General features: G+C 42.3%; 3 protein-coding genes across 7 annotated transcripts in view; 1 reads left to right on the plus strand and 2 right to left on the minus strand.

Annotated features, from left to right (window-relative positions):
• The window catches only part of TMEM69 (transmembrane protein 69), a 37989-nt gene extending 35685 nt beyond the window's left edge, over positions 1 to 2304 (minus strand). For all 4 annotated transcript variants that reach the window (XR_014549538.1, XR_014549539.1, XM_083620215.1 and 1 more), the window contains exon 1: positions 2116 to 2304. The gene's annotated coding sequence lies outside the window, so the exon portion shown is untranslated. The remainder of the gene's footprint in view (positions 1 to 2115) is intronic.
• An 89-nt stretch (positions 2305 to 2393) lies between these two features.
• On the plus strand, positions 2394 to 7443 carry RPS8 (ribosomal protein S8). Its single transcript, XM_083620220.1, has 6 exons — positions 2394 to 2521; positions 3008 to 3114; positions 4020 to 4119; positions 5478 to 5653; positions 6520 to 6649; positions 7281 to 7443. The coding sequence occupies exons 1-6, from the start codon at positions 2518 to 2520 to the stop codon at positions 7388 to 7390; spliced, it is 627 nt and encodes a 208-aa protein (XP_083476346.1). The 5' UTR covers positions 2394 to 2517; the 3' UTR covers positions 7391 to 7443.
• A 1837-nt stretch (positions 7444 to 9280) lies between these two features.
• BEST4 (bestrophin 4) lies at positions 9281 to 23397 on the minus strand. Of its 2 annotated transcripts, XM_083620196.1 has the most exons (10): positions 23328 to 23397; positions 17905 to 18089; positions 16441 to 16535; positions 14258 to 14491; positions 13901 to 14055; positions 13752 to 13829; positions 13132 to 13305; positions 11699 to 11779; positions 10710 to 10864; positions 9281 to 10223 (listed from the first exon to the last, which is right to left on the minus strand). In XM_083620196.1, the coding sequence occupies exons 2-10, from the start codon at positions 18054 to 18056 to the stop codon at positions 9803 to 9805; spliced, it is 1545 nt and encodes a 514-aa protein (XP_083476322.1). In that variant the 5' UTR covers positions 18057 to 18089; positions 23328 to 23397; the 3' UTR covers positions 9281 to 9802. The 2 variants fall into 2 exon arrangements, with proteins under 2 accessions (XP_083476322.1, XP_083476323.1); XM_083620197.1 differs by lacking the exon at positions 23328 to 23397 and having other exon boundaries at positions 17905 to 18665.
• Positions 23398 to 24941: the final 1544 nt, after the last annotated feature.

A 24941-nucleotide genomic window follows, 5' to 3' on the forward strand; every position in this document is an offset into this window, starting at 1 on the left:
TTTGGTTTTTAAGCAAGGGGTCCCTGCTCCTGCCAACCTAGCAGTTCGAAAGCACATCAAAGTGCAAGTAGATAAATAGGTACCGCTCCGGTGGGAAGGTAAACGGCGTTTCCGTGCACTGCTCTGGTTCGCCAGAAGCGGCTTAGTCATGCTGGCCACATGACCCGGAAGCTGGACACCGGCTCCCTCGGCCAATAAAGCAAGATGAGTGCTGCAACCCCAGAGTCGGCCACGACTGGACCTAATGGTCAGGGGTTCCTTTACCTTTACCTTACCAGTTGAATAGTTGTGCTTCTCTTTCTCTCTGTGCAGAGCAATTTTTACATTACAATGCAGAGATTATCAGAACTGAACATAAATTAACACCTGAGTGTAAAGTGAGGGAGAGAGGCTAAGTTGAAATGCTAATGTTTATACACTGAAGAAAATATAGAGAATTCAAATCAAACCTACTTTAATTTGATACTCATTGTGTCAGTCTCAACCTAGACTAACTCACAGGATTGTTCTGAGGATAAAACAGGGGGCGGGGAACCAAGTATACACACACACTATTTAATTTGTATACTGCCCTATATCTGCAGGTCTCGGGGTGGTTACAATATAAAATCACAAAATACAAAACAGCCCAATAACCCCCCCATAAGCTATATTGAGTTCCTTGGGGAAAAGTGGGAATTAAATATAATAATCCACAGGCTCTAGAAACAGCTTCAATTCATAAAATTCAAAGACACAATTATTCCACCCAAAGAACTTAGTTCCTTATGCTCAGCAGTTCCTTGGGCTTGAAGCTTCCTGAACAACACTCTCATTGCTACATGGCAAATCACTTCTAAAAGCAATGCATTATACAGCATGGGAACCTGCTATTCAACAACAAAACCTCACTAGAAATGTGCAATCTTAAGAGGGCCTTTGCATCAGACTCAACATGAACAACCAAAATATTTAATTTGCAGAAATAGCAGGAATATATTATGAATCAACATACTGCAGGCAACTTATATATACACAGCCAGCATAGGAGACTGTATCATCTGCTCACCAATATGCAGAAATCATCTGCTGCAAGTACTCTCAATCACATGTTCAGGTAACAGCAGAAGAATGCTGACTCACCAAAGGATAACATTTATTGTGACTCTGGACTACTGTAATAAAAAATAAACTTAGCTGAACTTGTTGGATGGCTATATAGGTTCAAATGTACTTAAACATTTATCAACTCTTCAAATTAATTTCAACTAGGTTGCAAGAATTGCATAGTAAAATCTGGAACTTTCCTAGAGCTGTATTGATATGACATGACTATACTCTCAGCTGGGGATATGACGATGCTTGGTAAGACAGGTGATATTTGTGAAGAATTTGGCTCGTCAGTTTTGATGCACAGTGGAGGATTAGAATGGGGTATCGGGTTTTTTCCTAACCAAGTCTTGGTCTCCTATTTGGGATTTTGTAGATTTTCTGCATCAGCAAAGAGTTGAACTTCAAGGTCCCATCCAACTCTGATTCTATGCTGAAATACTGGCTTTCCTGCATTGACACCTTAAAGTCTAAAAAAGATTTATTGTGGTACATGCTTTCATAAACTAGAGCCCATTTGTTAGATGTATAAAGCGTTGTCTTCAATGTGTGTGTAAATGTGTATGTATGTGCATGTATATATGGGGTGCAGTGGGTTTTTTACATACCTATGCAAAGCCCAAATTTATAGAAGATACCCTTATCATAATAGTTGTAACTGATGTTTCCTTCGTATCTAATTTAGCACCTGTCATGGGGGATAATGTGACTGGAGTAAGATTTGTTGAGAAATCCTAATTTTTAATTCAAGTACTATTATTTTTGAGATCAGCACTAGCCTACTCCAAATGTTCTGGTTTCCATCTTTCTCAGACTGTTACAACCCTTCACTGTATGCCATTGTCGCCAATGTCATATCAAACTGAAGGACAGGCGTAGTTGATACCACCTACATTTTGTGTTAATCTGCCTTTTCCTTTCGTTGCGTGCGTATTTTTTTAAACTACCAGATACAATTATTTTACAAGAGCCGTGTATCTTTTTAACGGTCATGCAGGAGAGGGAACATTAGCAGGCTTAGCCTACTTGTCATGGCTGCAGAACTGCGGAAAACGTGCGAGAAGCTCCCTTTTCTACAGCTACTGCAAGTGGAGAAACCTTCCTACGCGATTGCATGGGGCGAGTAACAGACCTGCGCAGAGTAGCAAAGCACAGAAGCACTAATGCGGCGTGGAGCGGTCATCCATGGCTGGGTACAAATAGCTCGCTCTCCTCCGCGCACACCTGCCATCGGACACACTTCGGTTCTTGTCTTTGCCGCGGTCGCATTCCTTCGCCGACCGCGCAGGCGCGTCTCACTTCGATGACGTTCAGACGCACAGAGGACGCGCTGAGATAACGCAAAAGCCATCGCGAGATTTGACGGGCAACAAACCGCCCCGTGGTGCTTTGCGGCCTTCTCTTTGCAGTCGGCGCCTCCGGAGAAGGATGGGTGAGTAGCTTGGGAAACTGGAGGGCGAGGTCCTTCCATCCGTTCCCATCCGGCCAGGTGGTCGATCCAGCGGGGATGCAGCTCAAGTAATGGGGGACGGGGGCGTTTGCACGATTCAATGCAGGGTCTATTTGGGCCGCTGGGTCCTTTCTGCCGCTTTCATGGTTGGGCCCCGTCTCGGCCGCAGGTTGTGCCTGGGCCTGCGTGCCTTTGCCATTTTGACGCGTTGGCTGCCTACCCTGGAGGAAGGGTCTGCGGGAAGCGGCCTCCCCCTGGCGTTGAGCCAAGGGCCCCCTTCGCGTTCCTTTGCCCCGTGTTGCTGTGATGAAGCATCTTCCACCGAGAATGCCGTGCGGAGACATTTTTTACCTTGGAGAGCTGAGTAACACTGAGCATAAGGAACTCTTGCAGTCGGCTGAGGTGAAAAGGCCCTGCTCTGTGCCGCGCGCTCCTCTTCACCATTTGGCTTTTGTTCTGTCCGCTCAGGTATCTCCAGGGACAACTGGCACAAGCGCCGCAAGACCGGGGGGAAGCGAAAGCCCTACCACAAGAAGAGGAAGTATGAGTTGGGACGACCCCCTGCCAATACCAAAGTATGTGCTTGTAGCTCTTCACCGAATAATTATTTGTGCAGCTAGCTGTCTCTTTGTGTTTTTGGTGCTCAGCTTATGACTGCAAAATCCCTGTTTAAATTAGAAAGCATATATATGTTTCTTGGAGTACTTGAGACCTCCATGCACTGCTCAGGACCCCCCAGTATTCGTTGCAGGAGTTCTTTGTTCTTGAGTAACCTGAAAGAGCACATTTTAAAATGCTGGTCGTATGGGATTATCCTAGTTTAGAGTCATCAAAGGTTCATGCTGTAAAGGAGGTTCATGTTATAAAAGATACTAATCTATTTTTGTGTGCTTGACCTGGAAGCAGCATGAATGTGCAAAAATTAGACTATTTTCAGAGTAGAACTCATAAATTATAACTTAATAAAAGTGTGCCCTTGAATTTCCCAGTAGTAACTGTTCTCCAGTTTATTTTTCTGACTGTGAGTAGCATGCAGCGATTCCTTTCTTGTACTTCTATGTATGGACCAGGATCCAATCTCCTTTGTGTGCATTCAAGTACAGGGGCACTCTTGGTGGGAAGCTTGACTTCAAGCAACTGAGGCACACCACAAATGTGCCATGTCACAAATTGCATCTGAATTTCCCCTTAGACTATAGTGCAGTATGAGGAGTTAAACACAAGTCCAAAGTCTGGTGTGTTGGAGTAGTTGCATAAATAAGTAGATCTGAACCATTATATTTGGAATGGGAGGCAACTGGAGTGATGAGAGCTACACCTTAGGTGGGTGCTAGACCGTTTTGGTCATTGTTGCACTCACCAATGCTAGGGGTTGTCATAGTTACACTGACCATGTTGCCATGTGGTTTGAGTATTTGTAAGAAGATTTTAGTGATGTGTATGCGTGTGGTTTGACCTAGTCTGTTCTGTTTTGTTGTAGATTGGCCCTAGGAGAATTCACACAGTAAGGGTACGTGGAGGGAATAAAAAATACCGTGCTCTGCGTCTCGATGTTGGAAACTTCTCTTGGGGGTCTGAATGTAAGTGCAAAATGGCTCCTCTGTGTGGCATTAGCTAGGATTGTACATACTAGTGACCTGGAAGCTAAAACAAGAGAACAGTGATGATAACTTTGACCTTAAGAGAGTTTTGGTGAATTCCTAAACTCTCTGTGATGGTAGTGTCATAGTTACCCTGAGTGAGTGCATTGTTGCTTCAAGGGCAGTTATGTAAATTTAAAGGGGAAATAAAATTGTTTGTATACTACATTTGAGGTGTATTTTCCCAAGAATTTTATTGTGTGAATTGATTTTGATCACAGATGCTGTTAAACATTGACTAATGCTGTGAGATGTTAAAGATGGATTGAAAAACTTCAATTCTGTGGCCAAGGGACAAGAAGGGAGGAGGCCTGGTCTAAACATTTTGTGGCTACAGAGACAGTAACAGGCAAAGAAAATCCCCTGCTGCGAAAATCAAATACTGAGTGTACATTGAGTGTGGTTCCTTATTGGTGCCTTGGAGTGCCTATTTGGGTTAGTCTGCCCAAAGTTTCTTTATGGAAGTGTCAGATTACAATCTTGTTACTATTTTTTTCTAATTTGGTGGAGATTATTCACTTGATTGCAGATTCTGTATTTCCACCATTCCATATTTAATATTGAACTTGATCATTAAAACTTTGTGCAGATGGGCAATTGGAACACACCTTTTCATTAATTGGTTGTAGACCATTGGCTTATGACCAATATTCCAGACTATCTTCCAAAGGCAAAAGGTAATCATAAATTTAAAAACAGAAGGTACAGGCACACATTCAGTTGACGTGGAACCTGGAACACGTGGGTTGTTTTCGACCTGGAAGGGGGCAGGGTGGGCTTATATGCACTCTGCCAACGTGTGAAGGCCCAGAACGCAACCCATTCACAGACATGGAGTTGTTTGTAAAGCATTTGCCCTTCACAGAAAGGGATAAGTTCTACTGAAATCGGGAAATAGTGCACATTTCTAGGACTGCTTCTATGCTATTATTTTGTCTTATAGTAGTAAGTGCAGAAAATGCACCTTCCCTATGGTGCTGCTCTGTAACAGATTATATTTTTTTAAAGTTGAGGTTTGCAGAAAGAGTGGGTTGGTTAACCTAGGGCCTGGGGAAATTCTTTCCAAATTGTAGTACACAAATTCCAATTTTCCTCATGATCTTTAAGTGGGTGTTTTAAAAGTAGATGTAATAGAAACTTCATAGCTGTAAATTTAAAGCAGAAACTGTACAGATCCTGCAAACCTCAACCTCCAAGGGGATTTCGGGGCCTATGGTTTTTATGTACGTGAGAGGCTCTTTTGCCATGGATTTGTATTTTGTTCTTGGAATTTGTAACATGGTCTCTTCTCTTTACAGGCTGTACCCGCAAAACCAGAATCATTGACGTAGTGTACAATGCGTCTAACAATGAATTGGTGCGCACAAAGACCCTGGTCAAAAATTGCATTGTCCTCATTGACAGCACACCATACCGACAGTGGTATGAAGCCCACTATGCCTTGCCACTCGGGCGCAAAAAGGGTGCCAAGTTGGTATGTATTAGGTGGGCCTGCAGAGGCAGATGGTTGTCCTGTGCTTTTTAATTGTTAAGTGTTCAGCCACTGTGCCCTAGAGTTTAGGGTTCTTCTGTCTTCTGGTGAGGATACCTTTGTCCAGTTCTGCTTCTGAATGGAGAGTGATGACTGACATTAATCTGAAGAAGACATCTGACCACCCTCCATTGTTGGTTCTTGTCCAGTTACAGCATCTCTTTGCTGATATGGGTACAGATGTATTGAATTAAAAATGCAGAAAGTTAAATGAATTCTTAATGTACACAGTGCAGGTACTGGCTCTTTCTATTACTTGTCACTTGGCCAGGCTCAGATCCTCAATATTGTAATCATAGAATCTTAAGAGTTGGAAGGGACCCCAAGGGTCATGTTGTCCAACCCCCTGCAATGCAGAAATCTCAGCTAAAGCATCCATGACAGATGGCTGTCCAACCTCTGTTTAAAAACCTCCAAGGAAGGAGAGTCCACCACGTCTCCACTGCTGAACAGCTCTTACTGTCAGAAAGTTTTTCTGAATGTTTAGTCTGAATCTCCTTTCTTGGAACTTGAAGCCATTGGTTTGAGTTCTACCCTCCAGAGCAGGAGAAAACAAGCATGCTCCCTCCTCCATGTGACAGCCCTTAAAATACTTGAAGATGGCTATCTCCTCTTTTCCAGGCTAAACATAACCAGCTCATTCAAGCTCCTTCAGTCACTTGTTAGTAAATTATATACTGCTTAATGCCAAATAAGACTTCTATGTTGGTTACAAAAACCAATTACAAAGACATTAAATGGGTGAAATTATGGGAACTGACTGTCAGTTGAACCCCAGTTCTATTCACATGCTTCTGCTCTTGTTCCAGACTCCTGAGGAAGAAGAAATCTTAAACAAGAAGCGTTCAAAGAAAATTCAGAAGAAGTATGATGAAAGAAAAAAGAATGCGAAGATCAGTAGTCTTCTGGAGGAGCAGTTCCAGCAAGGGAAGCTACTTGGTGAGACTCTGAAACAGGAAAGGGTGCTGTGTTTGCCAGTAGCCTAGGTGCTGTGGTGGGTGGATGCTGTTTTATCTTATAGTTATTATAAAATTGCATTTTATTACCTTCTGGATTTCAGGAAACCCTATGGTACTAATTCAGCAAATCTGACTTTGCATTGCTGATTTGCTCATTCAACTCTTGGAATAGTAGTTGGCAAAAGCTGAGAGACTCTACTAGAAAAGTGTTACAGGCTTTTCTCAACCACGATTGCCACATGTGTAAAGTCATTCAAGTGGCAGGCAACATTGTGTTCCCTGGTGTTTTGAAGTTGGCCTTGTGACGAAAACTTTGTCCAGTTCTGCTGCTGAATGCAAGTGGTGACAATTCAAATTCTGAAGGTGACTTCATCAGGATGGTTTGGTGGTTCCTTAGACTTTGCAACTTGGGGAGGGGACATGGTATGATCCTCCCACCCACCCCAATTTGGAAAAAAGATGGGTTCATTAGCATTAAATTGCTTTGTCTCAAGAGGTTAGCAATGATGTCCTGGCATGAAAGACTGGCAAGAAGTACATTACACAGGGAAAAGCAGCCCAGTTCTTCTTACTTGATACTTCCCCATTTCTAATGTGATTTCGTTTTGCAGCTTGTATTGCCTCCCGGCCTGGGCAGTGTGGTCGAGCAGATGGATACCTTCTGGAAGGCAAGGAACTAGAATTCTACCTGAGGAAGATCAAAGCCAGGAAAGGCAAATGAACAGTCACTGTATCTGTATGTGCTGAATAAATACCTACAGAGTCTTGTATAAATGATTGATGTGATTATTTATGGACAGTGAGGCAAAGACTTGAGTATGGTTTACTGTCACCATGTGAACGTGTTGGTTGCTGACGAGGAGCTCACACCTACTTGGCTTTCTCCCAGGATTTTTAAGTGCTATGGGATGAAAGCTAATGCAAGGTTTGTCTTAATATGTCTTCTAAACCTGGGATCCTAGTTAGGGTTTCTCCTCCTTAACCATGATCTGAAGCCAATGTTTGTCCTGTGGTTACACGTTGTGGTTAAGGAAGAGACACATTAACCAGGATCCTGGGTTTGGACAAAATACTAAGGCCAGACATTTGTTTAGCTGCTGTTCTACATTGATACTAAAAACCCAGGGAGCAGTTGCTTCCTCCTGTTTAGGAGCTAGTGCATTCACACTAAGTATGCTTCTATGGAAGTTTTTTTAAAAAAATGAGTGAAAGTTGTTTGACTTAGAAGCGTCATCCGCCTTAAAAAGCACATGCTGTTGTAATGGTAGGGTCAGGCTTTTCCTTACCACTATACTAAAATGCCACCCTTAGAGCTGTGATTTTGGCAGGCAGGATTGCTGAACGGGATTCTTCATGGTGTAGAATTGGTAGTCTCCAAATGCCATCAGGCATGCCTACTAATACTACTCCCTCCAACATGCATTGAGGGGGTGTGGGTTCACTTTTGTTTAGAATAGTATATAAGTAACTAAGGACTTAATGACCATCAATCTGCCATGGTTGTTTCATTTGTGTGTTGAGTACTCTGTAGTATAACAGCAGCAAAGTTTTGCTTTGCATTTACGTCTTTGCTAAATTGCCCAAGTCTTAAAGCTAATAACTGTTAAGTTTCCCTGAATAGGGTTGAAGCTCTATACTTAGGTATGATGAACTCTCATTATACAGTATGGCGCTATAAATGTCAGCAGCACAGGTGTGTTGTCTTCTATTTGTTCTCCCAGTTCCCTTGCAACATGAGCTTTGTAGTGTGCACTTCAAAATATCCTGCTTTTGGTGGCCCCATGGATAACAGATTTTCAGAGCCTTCATCCTCTTCCAATGCATAGCATATATTTCTAATGATTAGGTATGTACACAGGGTATTAATGAATGGAAGCTGAGAAAATTATTAATGCGTTTGTTGTTGGCAGTTGAACTGCCAAAATTGGAAGCTGTTAGTTGAATTTTTTACATGATTATTACTACATTTAGCGACAAAACAACTGATGCACTGCTAAGTGTCTAGATTGTCTTCTTCGTGACATTCTGGTCTCATTCCAGTGCAAGATTAACTCCCTTCTAGCAGAAGGGCCAGGCCTCTTTCCAAAAGTCTGGTCCTTTCGAAGGCTGGGAACAATACTATCTTCTAACAAGATAAATTTTCATCAGTTTGAGAGGGTAAGGACCAGTTCTATGAATGGGAGCATGGATCTCTAAGAACATACCAGACAAATAAATGGCTTGCTTATATGGGTTTGGACAGATAGCAAATCTCCAGACTTCCACATAACTTTACAGAAAGCATATGCAGCTAGATACAGTGCTCATCCCACTACTAAAATTTTACAGTAATAGTCTAAAATCAAAGTTGGAGTTAACTTTTATTCAGGAGATTATCCTAAGTAAGTTATTTTGTGTGTATAGCTCTAGGAATGCTCATATGGTCAGATTTCAATGCCTTCATTCATAGCCCCTTCTTAGGCTGCACTTTCAAATATGCTTACTAAGAAGTAAGCCCCATTGACCTATTTACTAATAAATATGCATATTTATAGTAATAGGAGGAGGGAGAGAGTAATCCTGTACATGCTTACTCAGAAGTAAATTATTTTGAGTTCATTAACTCAGGTAAATAAGTATAGGATTGCAGCCTTACAATAAACATTTTGAAAGTAAGCTTTGAATTTGTTTCATTGTGCTTCCCTAGAATTTCCTCCAACATTTCAGTTTAACCACACACATTTCTCTATTGAAAAAACCTTTCAGCTATTTATACAGTATGTAAAATTAACATTTCTTAGAATTGTTCGATAAATATAAATAAAATAAACTAAATTAACTCTTCAACTGGGTGCTGATTCCAAAAAGCTGCATCACTGCAAGTACCTGTTTATTCAAGCTTTTTTTTTACCTGTTCAAGGACAACCCTGCTAGGTAAAAGGATGATGTTTGTATGTGTGTTCATATGTCAGTACTTCCTCTTTTGAGTGCGTGGCTTTCAATATGAGAATGGGCAGCTGCAAATCTTTGGCATTAGTGTTTTTATCCCTTGATGTATGCATGTTTAGATAGGGCAAGTTTCTCTTGTATATACTGGACCTGTGTGACTTGAGTGGGACATTAGTCCTAAATTCTGCCTTAAAAGGATTGGGCCTTAGTTAGATGGTTGGTCACTGATACTGATCTCATCTGGGGGCTCCACCACTGTAATGCTGGGCAGCTCTTTTCTCAGATTCTCAGCGTTTGTGTTCTTATGGGGGACTTTGAGGTGGGAGCCAGGGGAGGAGGTTTCACTAAGTCTGGTCTCTTCATCTTCCATGTCTTCTTCGTCAATGCGACCAACTGCTTCAGGATCTTCCCTGCGATAGAAGCTGGGGCTGGAAGAGGGGAAAGTGCCCTCAGTCCTTAGGCGCAGTAGCTGGGGATGCTGAATCCGACTGCCCTTGCCAAAATTTTTGAGGCTGACTGCAGGAGAGGCAGCTGCAGTGAGGAAGCGGTTGAGCAGGGGAGTCTGAATGCGGCTCATGCTGGGTGATGCTTCCACTTGCTGGCTCTGCTCTGGGTCATCACTCATCCTGCAGAAGGGGAACAGACTGGGTGAAGTAAACATACACCTGATTGAAGCACTGGAATTAGCCCATACCATCAGAATGGTCAGATTTCCTACTATGAAATTCAAAGGAAAATGATGCAACGGTGGGGTGGATGCTTTCATACAATCTTACCAAATGATCTGATATTGTTGTAGGTTCTTGTATCTCTAAAAAGTGGTTGGGCCTGTTAGCTAACCAGGATTTGGATTAGGCCACTTTGCCATTTTTGGATGTAGCCCTGTGTTGCTCACAGTATGCATCCTGTGTTCATTATGCATTGTGTAAATATTCCCTCTTAACACTGGATTCAGGGCTAATTGTAAAAGCTCTATAAGTAAAGGCTGAGATGGTAAAATGCAATCCAGGAAAATGGTCCCCTCCCTTATAGCTGATGGAAGAGATTGTATCTGGCAAAGTTGCCAGGCTCAGGTTGTCAGCCTTTTGCCATGGCAACATAGCTGAACTTACCGCATGTCAAAGGTAGAACCCATGAAGGAAGGTTTCAAGGTCTCTGCCACTGTGGCAATTGTGTATGGGGGCTGAGCTGTAGATTCATTCCAGTATTTGTCTTTTCCAGTTGGTGGTAAGTTCTGATACATGTCATCCACTGAAAGCAAAGACACCTGAGCAGACAAAGGAATATTTCTCATCAAAGACCTGCATAAGACTTGTAAATGCTTTAATTACAATTGTGCTTTAATTACAGTTGTGCTTTAACACAAGGTTCTCAATAGGAAAAAGTATCAAAAGAACACCAGCAATATGAGGCAGCTAAATAAAAATGCTTCTGTCTCAGATCGACAGGTGCACCCTTTATATTACTAAGATTGATTACATTTATTCATTGCTTTGTACAAAAAGTCTCAAAGTGACTTGCAGATCTGTAAAACAAAAATCATTTAATAACCAGGGGGAAAAGATCCAATTAACAAGATCTTAGAATGCTCCTCATGATACTACAAAAAGGACAAATTGCCTCACTCTAAGTGCCACTTTTTCTGTGTGTTACTAGAGATTTGAAGTAAGCAATTGGTTGTCCCAATAAAAGGTGAACTGGGTTATGGCCAAGCCTACAAGGGGATTGTGTGTACTATCAAAGAAAGTATCCTGTCAAAAGTGTGGGAAGGGGAGCATTAATAGACAAACTGAATATTCAGGGCGCTATATTCAGCATGTGGGTAAAGACAATTGATTCTTTGATATATGGTCTATTCTGCATCCATTGCTTTGCATAAAAAGTTTAGAGAAAGTTAAAGGTTCAGACTGTGGAGAGCAGAAATGGGAAAGCAGGTATACACAGAGGTAGAACAGTATAGATGACAAATAGCTTACCAGATTTTTCAGGCCAGCATGGCAGTCATTAAGCATATGAAAAAATACCCAAACACCCAGGACGCCAAGTTGTATGCTGGATATACCTGTGTGAAGTGTGACTAGGCCTTTGTTTTAAGACTCACTTGAAGGTTCCTGTCTATCAATTTGTTAGTTTCAAAGTCATCGTCATCCTCTCCGAAGGGATTAATTATCTGCTCTGCCACCTATAGGAAAAGAAAGGTGTAGCATATGAATATTCCATATTTGAATGTGGGAGGGAACTGAGTGGCATTAGGGCTATCCTTTTTTGTAAATTTTAGCAGGCAGCCCTTCTAAGCACAGTCTCGTCTAGCTTGTCTTCACTGCCAATGGCATTCTCTGGAAAACAGAGACAATCATTGCAAAGCATTCTGCTTTGATGTGATTAAAAAGTATTAAAGAGGTAGCTGAGCTGCTGTGTTGCATATACTAATACGCTTGCTAGTTCTTTGGGTGCTGGTTCCTATCCAAAATGACAGTGTGCACACACACACACAAAACAGTGCTTGCAATCCAGAACAGTGAAGCTGCTGTATTTTAGCCATGTTCATGCCTGAACACACAAATGTTCAAACTGAATGGGGTGGGTGGCGTGTTGCGCATGCAACCCTTTAGCATCCCCATGTGCATGAAACCTCCCCCATTGAGATTTACTGGGGTCCTTGATCTTACGGAGGATTCTAGTCCAGTGGGCACAAGACGTCCTCTGCAGACCTTACCCACTCATCAGAAAGGCTGGGGACTGAGCAGCCGCAATCAGAACAGTTTACTTCTTCAGGTGAGCATCTGACTTGCACCTTCTGTTGCAAGTCTTTGCTCCCTTTATTTCCAGCATTTAGGCTGTGAGTGTTGTTTGTGTAGGCAAATCATCACCACCCTGCTACAAGGAGAGGTAACAGCAGGCTAGGGGAACCTTACAGTGTGCAAAGGTTTAAAAGACCTTCAGGATAAGGGACCGTAAGGGGAGGAACCACAATAAACTAGTCCGATGAGGATTGCACATGCTCAGTCAGGATGCTGACTCAATGGCAGGGAGAGTGGAATTGAAGCTGGAATGGAAGAACACCCCCAACCCACTTCTCTTTTCAGTACTGTAAAATCCAGAAGGGACAGAATCTGCAGATGGGGACAGCCTCTTGCGCCCCTGAATCTTCCCATCTGGTTCAAACAGTGCATGGGACTCATTGATGCTCACACCAACTCTGTCTCAGCACCCCATATCTTATACAGTGGTACCTCAGGTTACATATGCTTCAGGTTACATACGCTTCAGGTTACAGATTTCGCTAACCCAGAAATATTACCTCGGGTTAAGAACTTTGCTTCAGGATGAGAACAGAAATAGTGCTCAGGCAGCGCAGCGGCAGCAGGAGGCCCTATTAGCTAAAGTGGTGCTTCAGGTTAAGAACAGTTTCAGGTTAAGAACGGACCTCCGGAACGAATTAAGTTCTTAACCCGAGGTACCACTGTAATTTGAAGACTGAAGATCAAGTCAAATGAAGCCATCTGCATGGAAAATGGGAGCCAACATCCTCACCTTCAGCCAACCAGCATAGAAGAAGAACTGTAGAAGAGTGGGTAAGGGAACATACAGATCTAGGTCCTCATCTTTTTTTGTCATTGTTTTGTTTTGACTTGGGTCCACAGGTTGTAGGAACTGACGCCCAATCACACACAAAGCAAAGAAGGAATAGACAGCGATGGTGACCACCTGTGGAGAAGCGGCTGTTAAACATTTGCCAGGGTTTCAAGAGAGCATCATGGATGCTTTTCATTGCAGAAACCAAAACATTCTCCTGCAGTACAGGAGGTCTGCACATTATGCCCTAGCATGTCCTGCGCACCCTACCAATTCAAAAACAATTAAACTGGCACTTTCACAAACTGATCTATTTCCTAGCTTGTTATTTGATGTTCGTTGGGAAACAGCTGACTATTTTGGAGCTGGAAACTTGTTCCTTTCCTCTGCAATAAAAAAATGAGACGTTAAGTAAAACTAAGTAGAGTTGTGCTGTGGAGATGCACCAAGAAAGACAGATTTAGAAAGTGTATGGGAAAAGTAACCTTTAGTCTACTCGTAGGAACAAAACTGCTACTGAGAGATGAGCATTGAGACGTGCAAGAGTATCCAGAAGATGTGGAGTGCTCCTTGCTCACCTGTGTGTACACCAAAGGGATGCTTATCCAGTCATAGTGGAAAAGCATGCTGCATTTGGAGCGGTAGAGGTTCAGTTCCTGGACAGAGAAAGACAGGTGGTTATTTCATGTTTGCATAGCTGGTAAAGCAATTCCACTGCAATACTTACATCTATGAGCAATCTGAGCGCCACGTCATCCCGGATCCTTCCTTCCCGCCTGGCTTGGGCTGCTAGATTAGTGAACCACACACAAGGGATCCAATACTTGTTGAAGTCTGAGTGGTGACTCTCAAACTTCTTGCGCTCATCTTGTGTCATGAAACCTGCAAGAGAGAAATGGGAAGTTGGAGCACTGCCTCTCCATCTGCTCCTTGATACTGGGAAGAGCTTCAGGGGCCACCAGTCAGTGACACTGGGTCCTAATACGTTCTGGTGGAATAATCTCTTGATCCCTGTGGCACCTTAGAAAGACTAATAAAAGTAGACTCCCAGACCATCCTGTTCATTTCCCCAAGTTAAACTCACCAGCTTCAACTAAGTGGTCCATAGTGGGGAATCTCTTAAGGACTCTAGCACTGACCGAGCGCAGGATGAGCACAGAGGAGAGGTTGGCGTAACGGATGAGAGTGCGGCGCAAGATGCGGCCCTTGTCATCTTTCCCATGCACATTGCTGGAAATGACGCACATGAGCTGGTCTGGCAGAGGGATGCTGGTATACTGCGCCCACCAGCGGTTCACAATCAGTGTGACATAGAAACCTGCCAGGAAAGAGAGGTGGAAGAGGCATTAGCAGGGATGAGGGATGAGGGATGAGGACTTGGAAACAGTGAGAGAGCATGAGGCAAGGTCATCAGGCATAATGAACTGCTGCCATTTTAGCATGTTGGCACTGAGAGCAGAAACATTCTACCCATTTGAGCTCTAGGAGTTGGTTAACTTGTCAAATAATTTTGTTAAGGAATTGTTAAAGAAGTTATCTGTATGACACAAGACAAATTTTCACTCCCCTTTTTGTTGGTTGGTCATCTTTACAAAAGAAGCAAAAACATTTATGAAAGCTACAAAACTAAAGATTTATGAAGTTGTCAAATTATTTTTTACATTTAGAATTTGGTAATGAAAAGTTTCAGTATACTGTGTATCTCATAGCTTGCTATTTCTTGTTAGGCAAATAAAATTCTTTAATATTTAATGCAGAAGTCTGCAATCACAATTTAGAGGCAGTTTGTTTACAAAAATCCTTCAAAGAGTCCACACATGTTAATGGTGGGAACCATTTCTCTAGGAAATTGCCAGGGTGCTTAGGATTTGTCATAATCTTCAATTGAGTACTGATCTTATCTGCTGAAATTTCACTCTTTTTAAAAGAGTTAACACTCTTGGAAAGAAATAAGAGCATTTTTCAGGCTGTGGCTGAGTCAAAAACTAAACAGCAGACATACAAAACAGGGAAGTGCAAAGAGTCATATTTATCAATATTCAGAGATTCTGGCAGACATGGAAGCAAAACCAACCCTTGCTCTTATCTATATTTGCACATATTAACAAAAGATCAACACATTCAAAACCACTGGGTTCCCCCCTGCCCTCCCATTTTCCCTTTTTGAAGCTTTCCTATGAGGGGAAAAAATGGTATGTTTCCCATCCAGACAAAGAACAAGAGGGTTCCTCTTCCCACCTCACCTGCATATTGCATGTACGGAAACAGAGTCAACAACAGTACTGATGTGCCAGCAACCTCAACCATGCCTGAAGGCTAGCTTAGGAAGTGCAGGGCAGGCCCCATGGTACACAGATCTCTGCCTTCCAACACTTCACCTCTGGTCCTTAGTCATCAGTATCTTCTGCCTGAGGCAGCTGCCCCATCTGCCTAATAGAAGGGTTGTCCCATCTTACCCTTCCCTTCCAATGCTTGCTATGGCATGATATAGGCTTCTTGGAAGCTCGAAAGAACACCTGGCCCACGTGGACAGTCATTGTTTACTCCTTCCAATGCCTTCCTTCTAGGAATAGCGAGTCAACAGGCTACGGAGAACTGCAGTTTTACTTTAGTTGACCTTTTTACAGGAAAGTTTGCAAAGGCAATGAAAATTCATAAGGGAATCATTTTTAAGCAGATCAATTTAGGATTGCATTTCTGATATAGACACTTCTAATGCAAAAACTAGGTCTGTTTACTCAGGAGAGTCAGGCATGTTCATTGTGCATTTTTGCAGCCCTAGCTGTACATCATTTAGACATAAACTCTCTCACCTGTCAAGCTGTCACTTCCTTTTCCATTTTAATTATCCACATCCTACTTTTTAACTTCCCTTTTTTCGTTTTGTGACACCACTCACATTTCTTTTTTCGTGATGTGGTGTTTGCTGCATCAATCTCACTTTCACACACACACACACACACACACACACACACACACACACACAAAAATCAGGGTCAGCCTCCGCAGTAATTCAGAGCAAGACTTTTAGAGTGGTCTATGGCAAGAGTCCTTCAGATCATCTGACTCCTCATTCACTCCTGGATGCATACCGTGAGCTCTGCCACTGATTTGTGGTACCTCCCAATGGGAAATAATTTGGGATTCTGTGCAATCGAAAGATTAAAGGGGCTTTTGCCAAATGTATGCATCTGGCCTTAATTAAAGCAAGCAATCAAGAAACCATAGCAACAAGGCCTCCTATCAAGAGCAGGTACATAATCATACCTAGGACGAAGGACAGAGGGATGAGGTCAGTTGAGCGGTTGCAGTATTCAGCCACCTTTGCAAAGAGACGTTTCTGATCCACATTCAGAAGGTGCCTACAGGAGATGGGGAAGAATAACAGGCTTGAACTCTCTCATGATATAAACATTCTTCTTCAATTAAACAGGAGCCAGGGCTCTTCTCTGTCCCTGCCAAAGCAATCCCTCTGCTTGGTTAAGTACCAAAATAACTGTCACTATGGCAAACAATAGGATTCTTTCAAGGATACAAGGAATATTAAAACAACAACAACAACAACACAACACTAATACCACCTCCAACAGATTTCACTAGCAGGTCCCAGGGCTGGTTACAACTATTTAAAATTCTGTATTAAAAACAGCTAAAACAAATTGCAGTCACAGGAATAGTCCCAAAAATACACAGCACTGATATCAAAGGCCAGGGTACAGAGATGTATCTTCAGCATTTGCTAAGAGCTATATAAAGAACGTGCCAGACACACCCCTGTGGGGTGGGACCTCCACAACTTAGGGGCTGCTACAGATAATGCCTTCTTGGGAAGGTGGTACCCTCCAAACCCTCAAAGCCCTACCAAGAGGACTCTGCTGATTTAAACACTCCATCAATTCTGACATTGGTGGTCTTTCAGATATTTGGGGCTTAAGTCATTTATGGGTTGCAGGGCATGAGCCTCTAGGCATAAATGTGGCAGTCTCTGTAGTCTAAGCTCTACCCTTCTCAGCAGAATCCAACAATACCCCACTCACCCATCCTGGCCAACTAATAATGTTCAGGGGAAACAGATTCTCCTGAATGTTAGAACAATTTGATTTATTTACTAGAATGATTACTATTACTATTATTTTATTTATATGTCTCCCATATGACTGGGCTGGCCCAGTCTGGGTGGCTCCCAACAAAATATTAAAAACACAATATTTAAAACACATGAGGACAACCCATAGCCCTTTGCAGGCCATCTGTGCAGCCCATTGCAGGTATTCAGTCTGCCTCCCACAGCCAAATTTGCCCCTTGAGCACTGCCAAATTTTGCTTCAGGGGTGGCAGGGGGGTGGGGAGCACCATGTATCTGGTCTCCTTGCAGCCCATTTGGTGGTCTGGAAAGAGCATGATTGTGATGGGAAGAAAGCCTGGAGAGCCATCCCCATGTAAATGACCTGGTGGGCTGCGTGGAATGCAACTGTAATGGAGAGAAAGGCCCAGCAAGAAAGTCACCCCTGGAAGCCTTCCTTCCCACTAAACAGTGTAATTCTGAGGTTGGTTTAAAGTGGGGCAAGCAGATTGGTAAGGAAGCTCTGAAAGTTGAGAGCAAAAGTACCACAACATTGAACGCTCCTAAAAAAAGAACAGCAATTTTACGTTCTTCAACCATTTCAGACGTCTTTAACTATGTCCCCCTGGAGAGGTTTCATTCCATTAAACAGGATATTGCCAACTTACCGGTAGATGACACTTAGTGTTCCGTAAAGCAAGACGAAGACAATGAACTCCTTGTAGAGCAGCTTGTAGATGCTCCCTTTCCAACGAAAAAGTAACTTGGAGAAGCCCCCAAAGCGAGCATTGGCCACTTTCAAGGTGTAGGAGACTGTCATGGCTGCCTTGTCTGTGCCTCATGCAGGCAGCAGCTGAGACACAGAGAGAAATAACACCCAGGGAGGAAAATATCACTTCTCTTTTCTCTCCTGCCACCTTGATTATGGGAAGCTAAGTGCAGGGCTGGACCTACCAGGAGCTGAATTGAGCCACAGGGCTCAGGCAACAAATTGGGAGAGGCGGTGAATCGTGGGCCAAATCTCCCGCCCACAGAGCTGCCTGCGAATGATTGGTCAGCCAGCGGGTCACTGGAGCTACTGTACGATCTGTTCACCACTCTTCTTCCCTTCCGCCTTCACCTGCTCAACTGATCAACTGCTGAATTGATCACCCACCTGCTGCTAACAAAGTACCTGTAAGAGCACTCCAGGCATTATTCTGAGGGAAGGGTTGTCGCTCACCCATTCATCGTTGACAAAGTGGCGGCAGTGTGAGCAGCCTGGACCTCAGTGTGAGGAAGGGGTCTTCCCTCAGAGTGTGGCATTGTGGGACAGGCCATCCAGGTGGGTCCTAGTGCTGCTGTCACTTTTATACAGCAGTGGCAAGTGAAGTTAGCATTTTAAATCACTTGAAGACATCTAAGGTTTTGGGTGATTTTACATAGTAGTTTGCCATAGTAGTTTGTCATTTACTTCACCATGAGATCTTCTGCAGGAATGGTTTTTGAACAGTGCTATTTTTCTAGAAAAAGAGGTGGCTGGAACTCACCACGCCTGCCTCCTTTGTTTTCTGTTTTTTTTTTTAATATTTATTGAAATTTTACAGACAAAAGAGAATTACAGAATAAGAAAAGAAAAAGAAAAAGAAAAAGAAAAAAGACACAAAAATGCAAAGAAAAATACAAAATACACGAAGAAATAAAAAACAATTAAAAAACAAAGCAATCTTTTCGTATCTTATATTTCAATTACTTGTTTCCTGACCTCCTCACACCTCCCTTTTTTGTATTCCAATTCACATAGTTAATTCAGCAAATCCTCTCCCTCTTTGTATTTATCTTAATTCTATATCTTAACATATTATAACTTTATATTTTCATCTAATTATCAGTCCATTTTTACATATTCTTTTTAACCTTATTGCTAAAGCCACTTCATTTCAATCCAACATCATTTTAGCATTCATTAATTTTACAATGTTTCTGCAAATAGTCTTTAAACTTCTTCCAATCTTCTTCCACCAACTCTTCTCCCTGGTCTCGGATTCTGCCAGTCATTTTCGCCATGTTTTCTGGCACCCACCTGAGAGGTGCAGAAACAGAGTTTCGGCAAGTTCTGGCTGAAAAAAAGCCCTGGCTGTGCACAAGCTGTTTTGATAGTGTGTGCTTGCCTTATTCAAGGGCACACATTACTTACATCCAGATAATCTGACCTTTTTCTAGCCACAGATCTTTCCATTTTCACAATTACCCATCAGCTTGAGGGGCAACAGTTCTTTTCTGGTGATCCAAATAAATGGCAGTTCTCCATGGCCTAGCCGCAGAATTATACAGGAAAAGGAGTCCCACCGCATAACATGTTTTGCAATCTTTCCAGAGAGTGTTGGCATGTGTGCAACATGTGAGTGGCCCCTTCCTAGAGGAAATTTCCTTTTTTCTTTTTTCTTTCCCATAATAGCTTATGTTTTATGCCATGTACTTTGATATTTTTTGTAGTATTTTTAGCTTTTTCCATTATTATTATTAAGGATTTTTCTTTTGTAATTTTGGTTGTTTATATTTATCTGTATTTGTTTAAAGCACAATAAAAGTATATATAAATAGAATAGACATAATAGTTCTTGTGGCATGAGAACTAAACAAGATCAAGGACCTGTGTTTTTACTGTGATAGGAACATAATCAGAGTCCTGCAGGATCAGGCAAATGGCCCATCTAGTCCACTGTTCTGTTTCCCAAACATGCTCATGGGAGGCCCAGAAGCAAGACATGAGAGCAACAGTCCTCTCTCAGGGTTGTTCCCCAGCAACTGGTATGCATAGGCAAGGGGGTGGGTGTCAGATCCTGGAGGTGACATGTACCCAATAAAAAAGTATACAGCCAATAAATGTGTCAATAAAACACTACTGAACTGAGTGCTTCCCATGTGAGGCTAGATTTCACTACAATTAAAAGAAATGAGGAGAAGAAAGCAGTAATTAGAGCCTCCTGCATGAGACAATCAAGAGAGGCTTTTCAGTGGTGGATATATATGCAATTTATCACTAATCCCCGACTCCTGTTCATTGGCAAGCAATAAAACAGGAAGGGTTTAATTAAAGGCACAAGAACAGTTAAAAGCCTCAGTCCTGCATTGCCTGTCCACACAGGTCAAGCTGGTGCTGCCATTGAATTTTATTACCAAAAGAAAATTGCAAGAAAACTGGCTATGGAAGAAACCATAGAGGACTACACAGAAAACACTAGAACGCAATGAGCTGAGATCATCATCATCATATGGGTGTTCTATAAAAAGTGAGTGAACAGGTAATGGCAATCTCAAGGGGGCAGGAACTGCTAATGCGGTAGCAAAGAAAGCCTCAGCTTCTACACCGTTGACAGGGATTACAACTAATAGGGTTGCCATATTTCAAAAAGTAAAAACTGGACACAAAAACTGTTGAGCAAAATCTCCCAAAAACACTTTAAGCTATTTTGGGGGAAATTCACAAAAAAACAACACTTCTGATACGGCCTGCTAGTGGACATTTTGACCAATTTTCAAACTTTGCTCCTAGACACTATTTTGGACAGCCGAATCCCAGATATTTTCAGGAAATTCCGGACGTATGGCAGCCCTAATACTACTACTCATGTCTGGAGAGATACTGAGAAACAACAGTGGAGGTGAACCAGGGGGTGACCTAAGAAGGTAAATAGGAGGAGACGAGAGAGTAACTCGGATTTGGAGGTCCACAAAAACATAGCAGGCAGCATAATATGATTTTCCATAGGCCGCAATCCTAGGCACACTTACAATGGAGTAAGTCCCATTGAAACCAAAGGGCCTTATTTTTGGGTAAACATGCTTAGACTTGCTCTGTGAGTCTCAGAATTACAGGCAATCTTGAGCAAGACAGCTGCTGGGACACATGGAGAAATGAAAGACTGCTTGCATGGCCAGCCCAGCGCTGGAGATGCTGCGTGTGAGAGAGAGCTCCTCTACCTTTAGCTTACTAAGTGGATATTCAGCAGGAGTGGACTTCCGGTTAGCACCAGCAACTGTAATGGCGGATTTCCTCCGATCTCCGGAGGAAATCTGCTTCGTGGAGCTAGGGTTCTACCGCTACGGCGAAGCGGGGACCCGAAAAAAATCACAGGCGGGGAAGCCTGTGAACTGAAGGCTCGGCGGGCTCCATTTGCGTCCCCCCCCTGCTGCAAAGGAGCCTTTTTAAAGGCTCCGGAACATACCGGGGGTGAGCGGCGCGGAGCTGAGAGCTGTCTACCCGTCTCCGCGAAGCGAAGCCGCATGCCATGGTTGGAGAGCGCTGACTTCTTCCTTTGAAATTTGGACTAAAAGTAACAACCCGTGTGTATTACGGAAATTGGACATTAAAAATCACCCCTTTTTGATTCGGCACGAGCGGGGAAGGCGTAAAGAGGAAGTCCGTCTCCCCCTTTTGTAAACATTTTAAAGCAAGGACTAGATAACTAAGGTTGAAAAGAACATTTTCTTCGTGGGAAGTCAAAAGTAACTAATTTCACGTTTTGGCAGTATAAGTGAATGTGCTGGAGGATAAGAATTAATTTTGAAAGTGGATTGATACCCCTCCCCCAGGACCTGGGAGCGATCCGCGAGGGAGCCTGTTGGAGAGATTTAAAAGACTTTGACAGCTGTCAAATTAGCTGTCAAAGCTGAGAGGGAAAAAAGAGAGAGAACTTTGTTTTTATTGCCTCGGCTGGTTATATTGGTTACATATAGGTAACAAATTGTCGAAAACCAAGGAAAATAAAGGACTTTTGGATTTACAACTGGAAGGAATACCAAGTAACCAGCACTCCCCTAGAGGGGGCTCTGGGACATTACAGAATGGCTGTAAGTGGAAAAATACAGACGGCACTCGAGAAGATATTTCGAAGCCTGGGAAAACTTCATGAACAAAGCATTGTTTTGGCTAAAAATGTCATAATATTGAATGAAAAAGCAAACAAACCTGTGGAAATTGGAAGGGACTCGACTCAAGTCTCTGTACCAGAACAAAAAGACTGTGCCCTTGAACTAAAAACTCTTGCAGCTGAACAAGAAAAGGAACTTGAGAAATTTGAAGAAGCTACATATGACAACTTAGAGGGAAAGGAAGGAGGAGCTATAATGCAGCAGAGGATCAAAGAAAGAAGCAAAAAACAAGATTTGGATTACAATCATAAATATGGAGACCTGGCAGGCCAGAGGCCTGTAAAGATGGACTTAAAGGGAAAGATAAATTTGACCAAAGTGGAAGCAGGAGTTTTTGGGACATTTGGTCTTAAAAGAAGTAAAAAACAAGTTTTGGATTACAATTTTAAATATGGTGGCCTGGCAGGAAGAAGTATGGACCTTATGGGGACAGAGCTTCTCCGAGATCTGGCGTTTAACATAAAGGACTATCAGAAAAACCGGCAGAGAGGAAAGGAAAGAGATTTAAGGGCCTCGGATGTGAGATCACCAGGCTGATACCAGATGGATTGATGGACATTGGTTGGGGATTGAAACCGGGAAAAGTGGGGAGTGGGGTTTTGGGTATCCAAAGGCGGTATAAATATATTCTTTTTTGTAAATAATCTGTTTTGCTATTTTAGATTAAAATGGGGAAATCGTGAAATGGAATTGGGGTCGACTTTAGAAAAAGGCATTAAGAATAAGATTTGATGTATCAAGATTGAGATTTATGTCAAAATTGGTTAAACAAAAGGATTTAAATATAATAAGGTAAAATTTGGGGATAGGAACTTGTTGAACTAAAAATTGAATTGGAATACAAGAAGAGGAGATGTGGGGAAGTCAAGGAAAAATGTTAATGAAAGATATATGTTTGCTTTTGGTTGTTTTTTTTTCGTGTGTGTGTGTGTGTGTGTTTTGTTTTTTTTGTTTTTTTTAATTCTTTTGAAAACTTCAATAAATATTTTATGAAAAAAAAAAAGATATTCAGCAGGAGTGAGCAGCATTAGATAAAACTATTGCTGTCACTGTTAGGTTTCTACTGCCATTCAGTCAATAAAGGCACAGGAGCTTTGCTTAGGGCAGAGTGGAAGGGTGGAGTGGCAACCACAAAGTGACAATACCTCCCTGATGAAAAGAAGCTAGAACTTCTTACCTGTCCTGGGAGTTCAGTTGAGGCTGGTTATAACTGTCTCACTAATGCAGAGAAAGAAGAAAAGCTGTTACCCACTTCCTTTAAATATCTTACTCATGGTAAATAGACTAGACTGCTCAGAATGATTGATGGCGGGCTGTTAGTAGCCCAAGAACAGGGAACTGTGTAAATGCCTATGTGATGTTCATGGTTATAATTTACTTTTGTGAAAATTAAGCCATAGATGGAAATTCCATTCTAATTTATTTATGACATTTACACCTCACCTTTTTTCCTAAAGAGCTTAAGGTAGTGTTCTCTTCTCTCTTCCACCATTTTTACAGCAGGCCTGCCTCTAAATCGGACCAAGTTCAATGTGTTACTATTAGAACTTAGCAAGTTGGGACTAGTTTACTTGCGGGACCGCCTTGCCCTATATATGCCCACTTGAGTGTTTTGCTCTGCAGAACTGGCACTGCTACATCTGCCATACAGTACTCATTCTCTAAGAAACCGATCTTTTAGTGTGGCGCTTTGGAACTCCCTGCCTATTGACACTTTCACTGCCTTCTTTCCAATGCCTCCTTAAAACATTTTTGTTTAGGCAAGCTTATGCAGACGTGTAGAAGTTACATGTGTTTTCATTGTTGTTTAGTTTTTGCTGCTTTAAAGTAGTTTTTGAATGTTTTTAAAGACCAGCTTTTAACTTTAATTTTTAATTATTATTGTTTTGTAAACTCACTTGACGTTTTATGACAATCAAGCAGTATATGAATTATGTTAAATAAATAAGTAAATAAACGAAAACCTTAAAGACTACTGATGCTTCAAGACACCAGGTATGTCTGTAATGTATATCACATCAATACTACTCCAAGCCATGTGTGCTCTTGTCTGTACAGATCATGCAATCATGTGCTGTGTTTATTCTGGTAAGGTTTCCACAATTCCAAACTGATGCAACCGTCATTGTGAGAAGCTGATCTCCGGGTGCAGCCTTAGGCACTCGTCACACTTTACAGGATGAGCATGTGTCTATGTGCATAAAGAACATAGCCACATAAATAGGTGTGTAATGCCAGTGCATTGCTGTGATCTTAGCTTTTCTGGATCTCCATTAATGAGTGACCAGGGTTTCAGCCAAAGAATGTTAATGTTCCTTAATGTGTTCCTTATGATTTCAGGACTAAAGGCATTTTTGTTTTCTTGTGATATTTGGATGAAAAGATGGGGGGGCATAATAAAATAATAGCAGAAAGGGAAGACGCAGTGGATCTGATCACAGTTGCTCCCTCATCCACATGCTCACTCACTGGACATCTACAAAAGGGCTGTGGATTAACCTGCATCAGACAGCCTGGTGCCAGAAACAGAGAACAGGAGTGAACAGGGAGCATTAGCTCAGAAACACCTGCCTGCAGGAGACCTACATCATTGTTCATTGAGTCCCATTTCACACCCTGTCATAGTAACTTGTTGCTAACAGTTGTCTCTGAAGAAGGGATGAAATATATCCTCTGTGAAAATTCCCCTGGGAAACATAGCTGGACTTTACACGGATAATGAATTTACAGCTCTGCGATGTCATAAAGAAGTAATTTATCCCACGGGGATGTAGGCTTGGATGGCAATGGT

The sequence above is a fragment of the Podarcis filfolensis genome, assembly GCF_964270895.1.
Source record: "Podarcis filfolensis genome assembly, chromosome: 6".
Classification (NCBI taxonomy): domain Eukaryota; kingdom Metazoa; phylum Chordata; class Lepidosauria; order Squamata; family Lacertidae; genus Podarcis; species Podarcis filfolensis.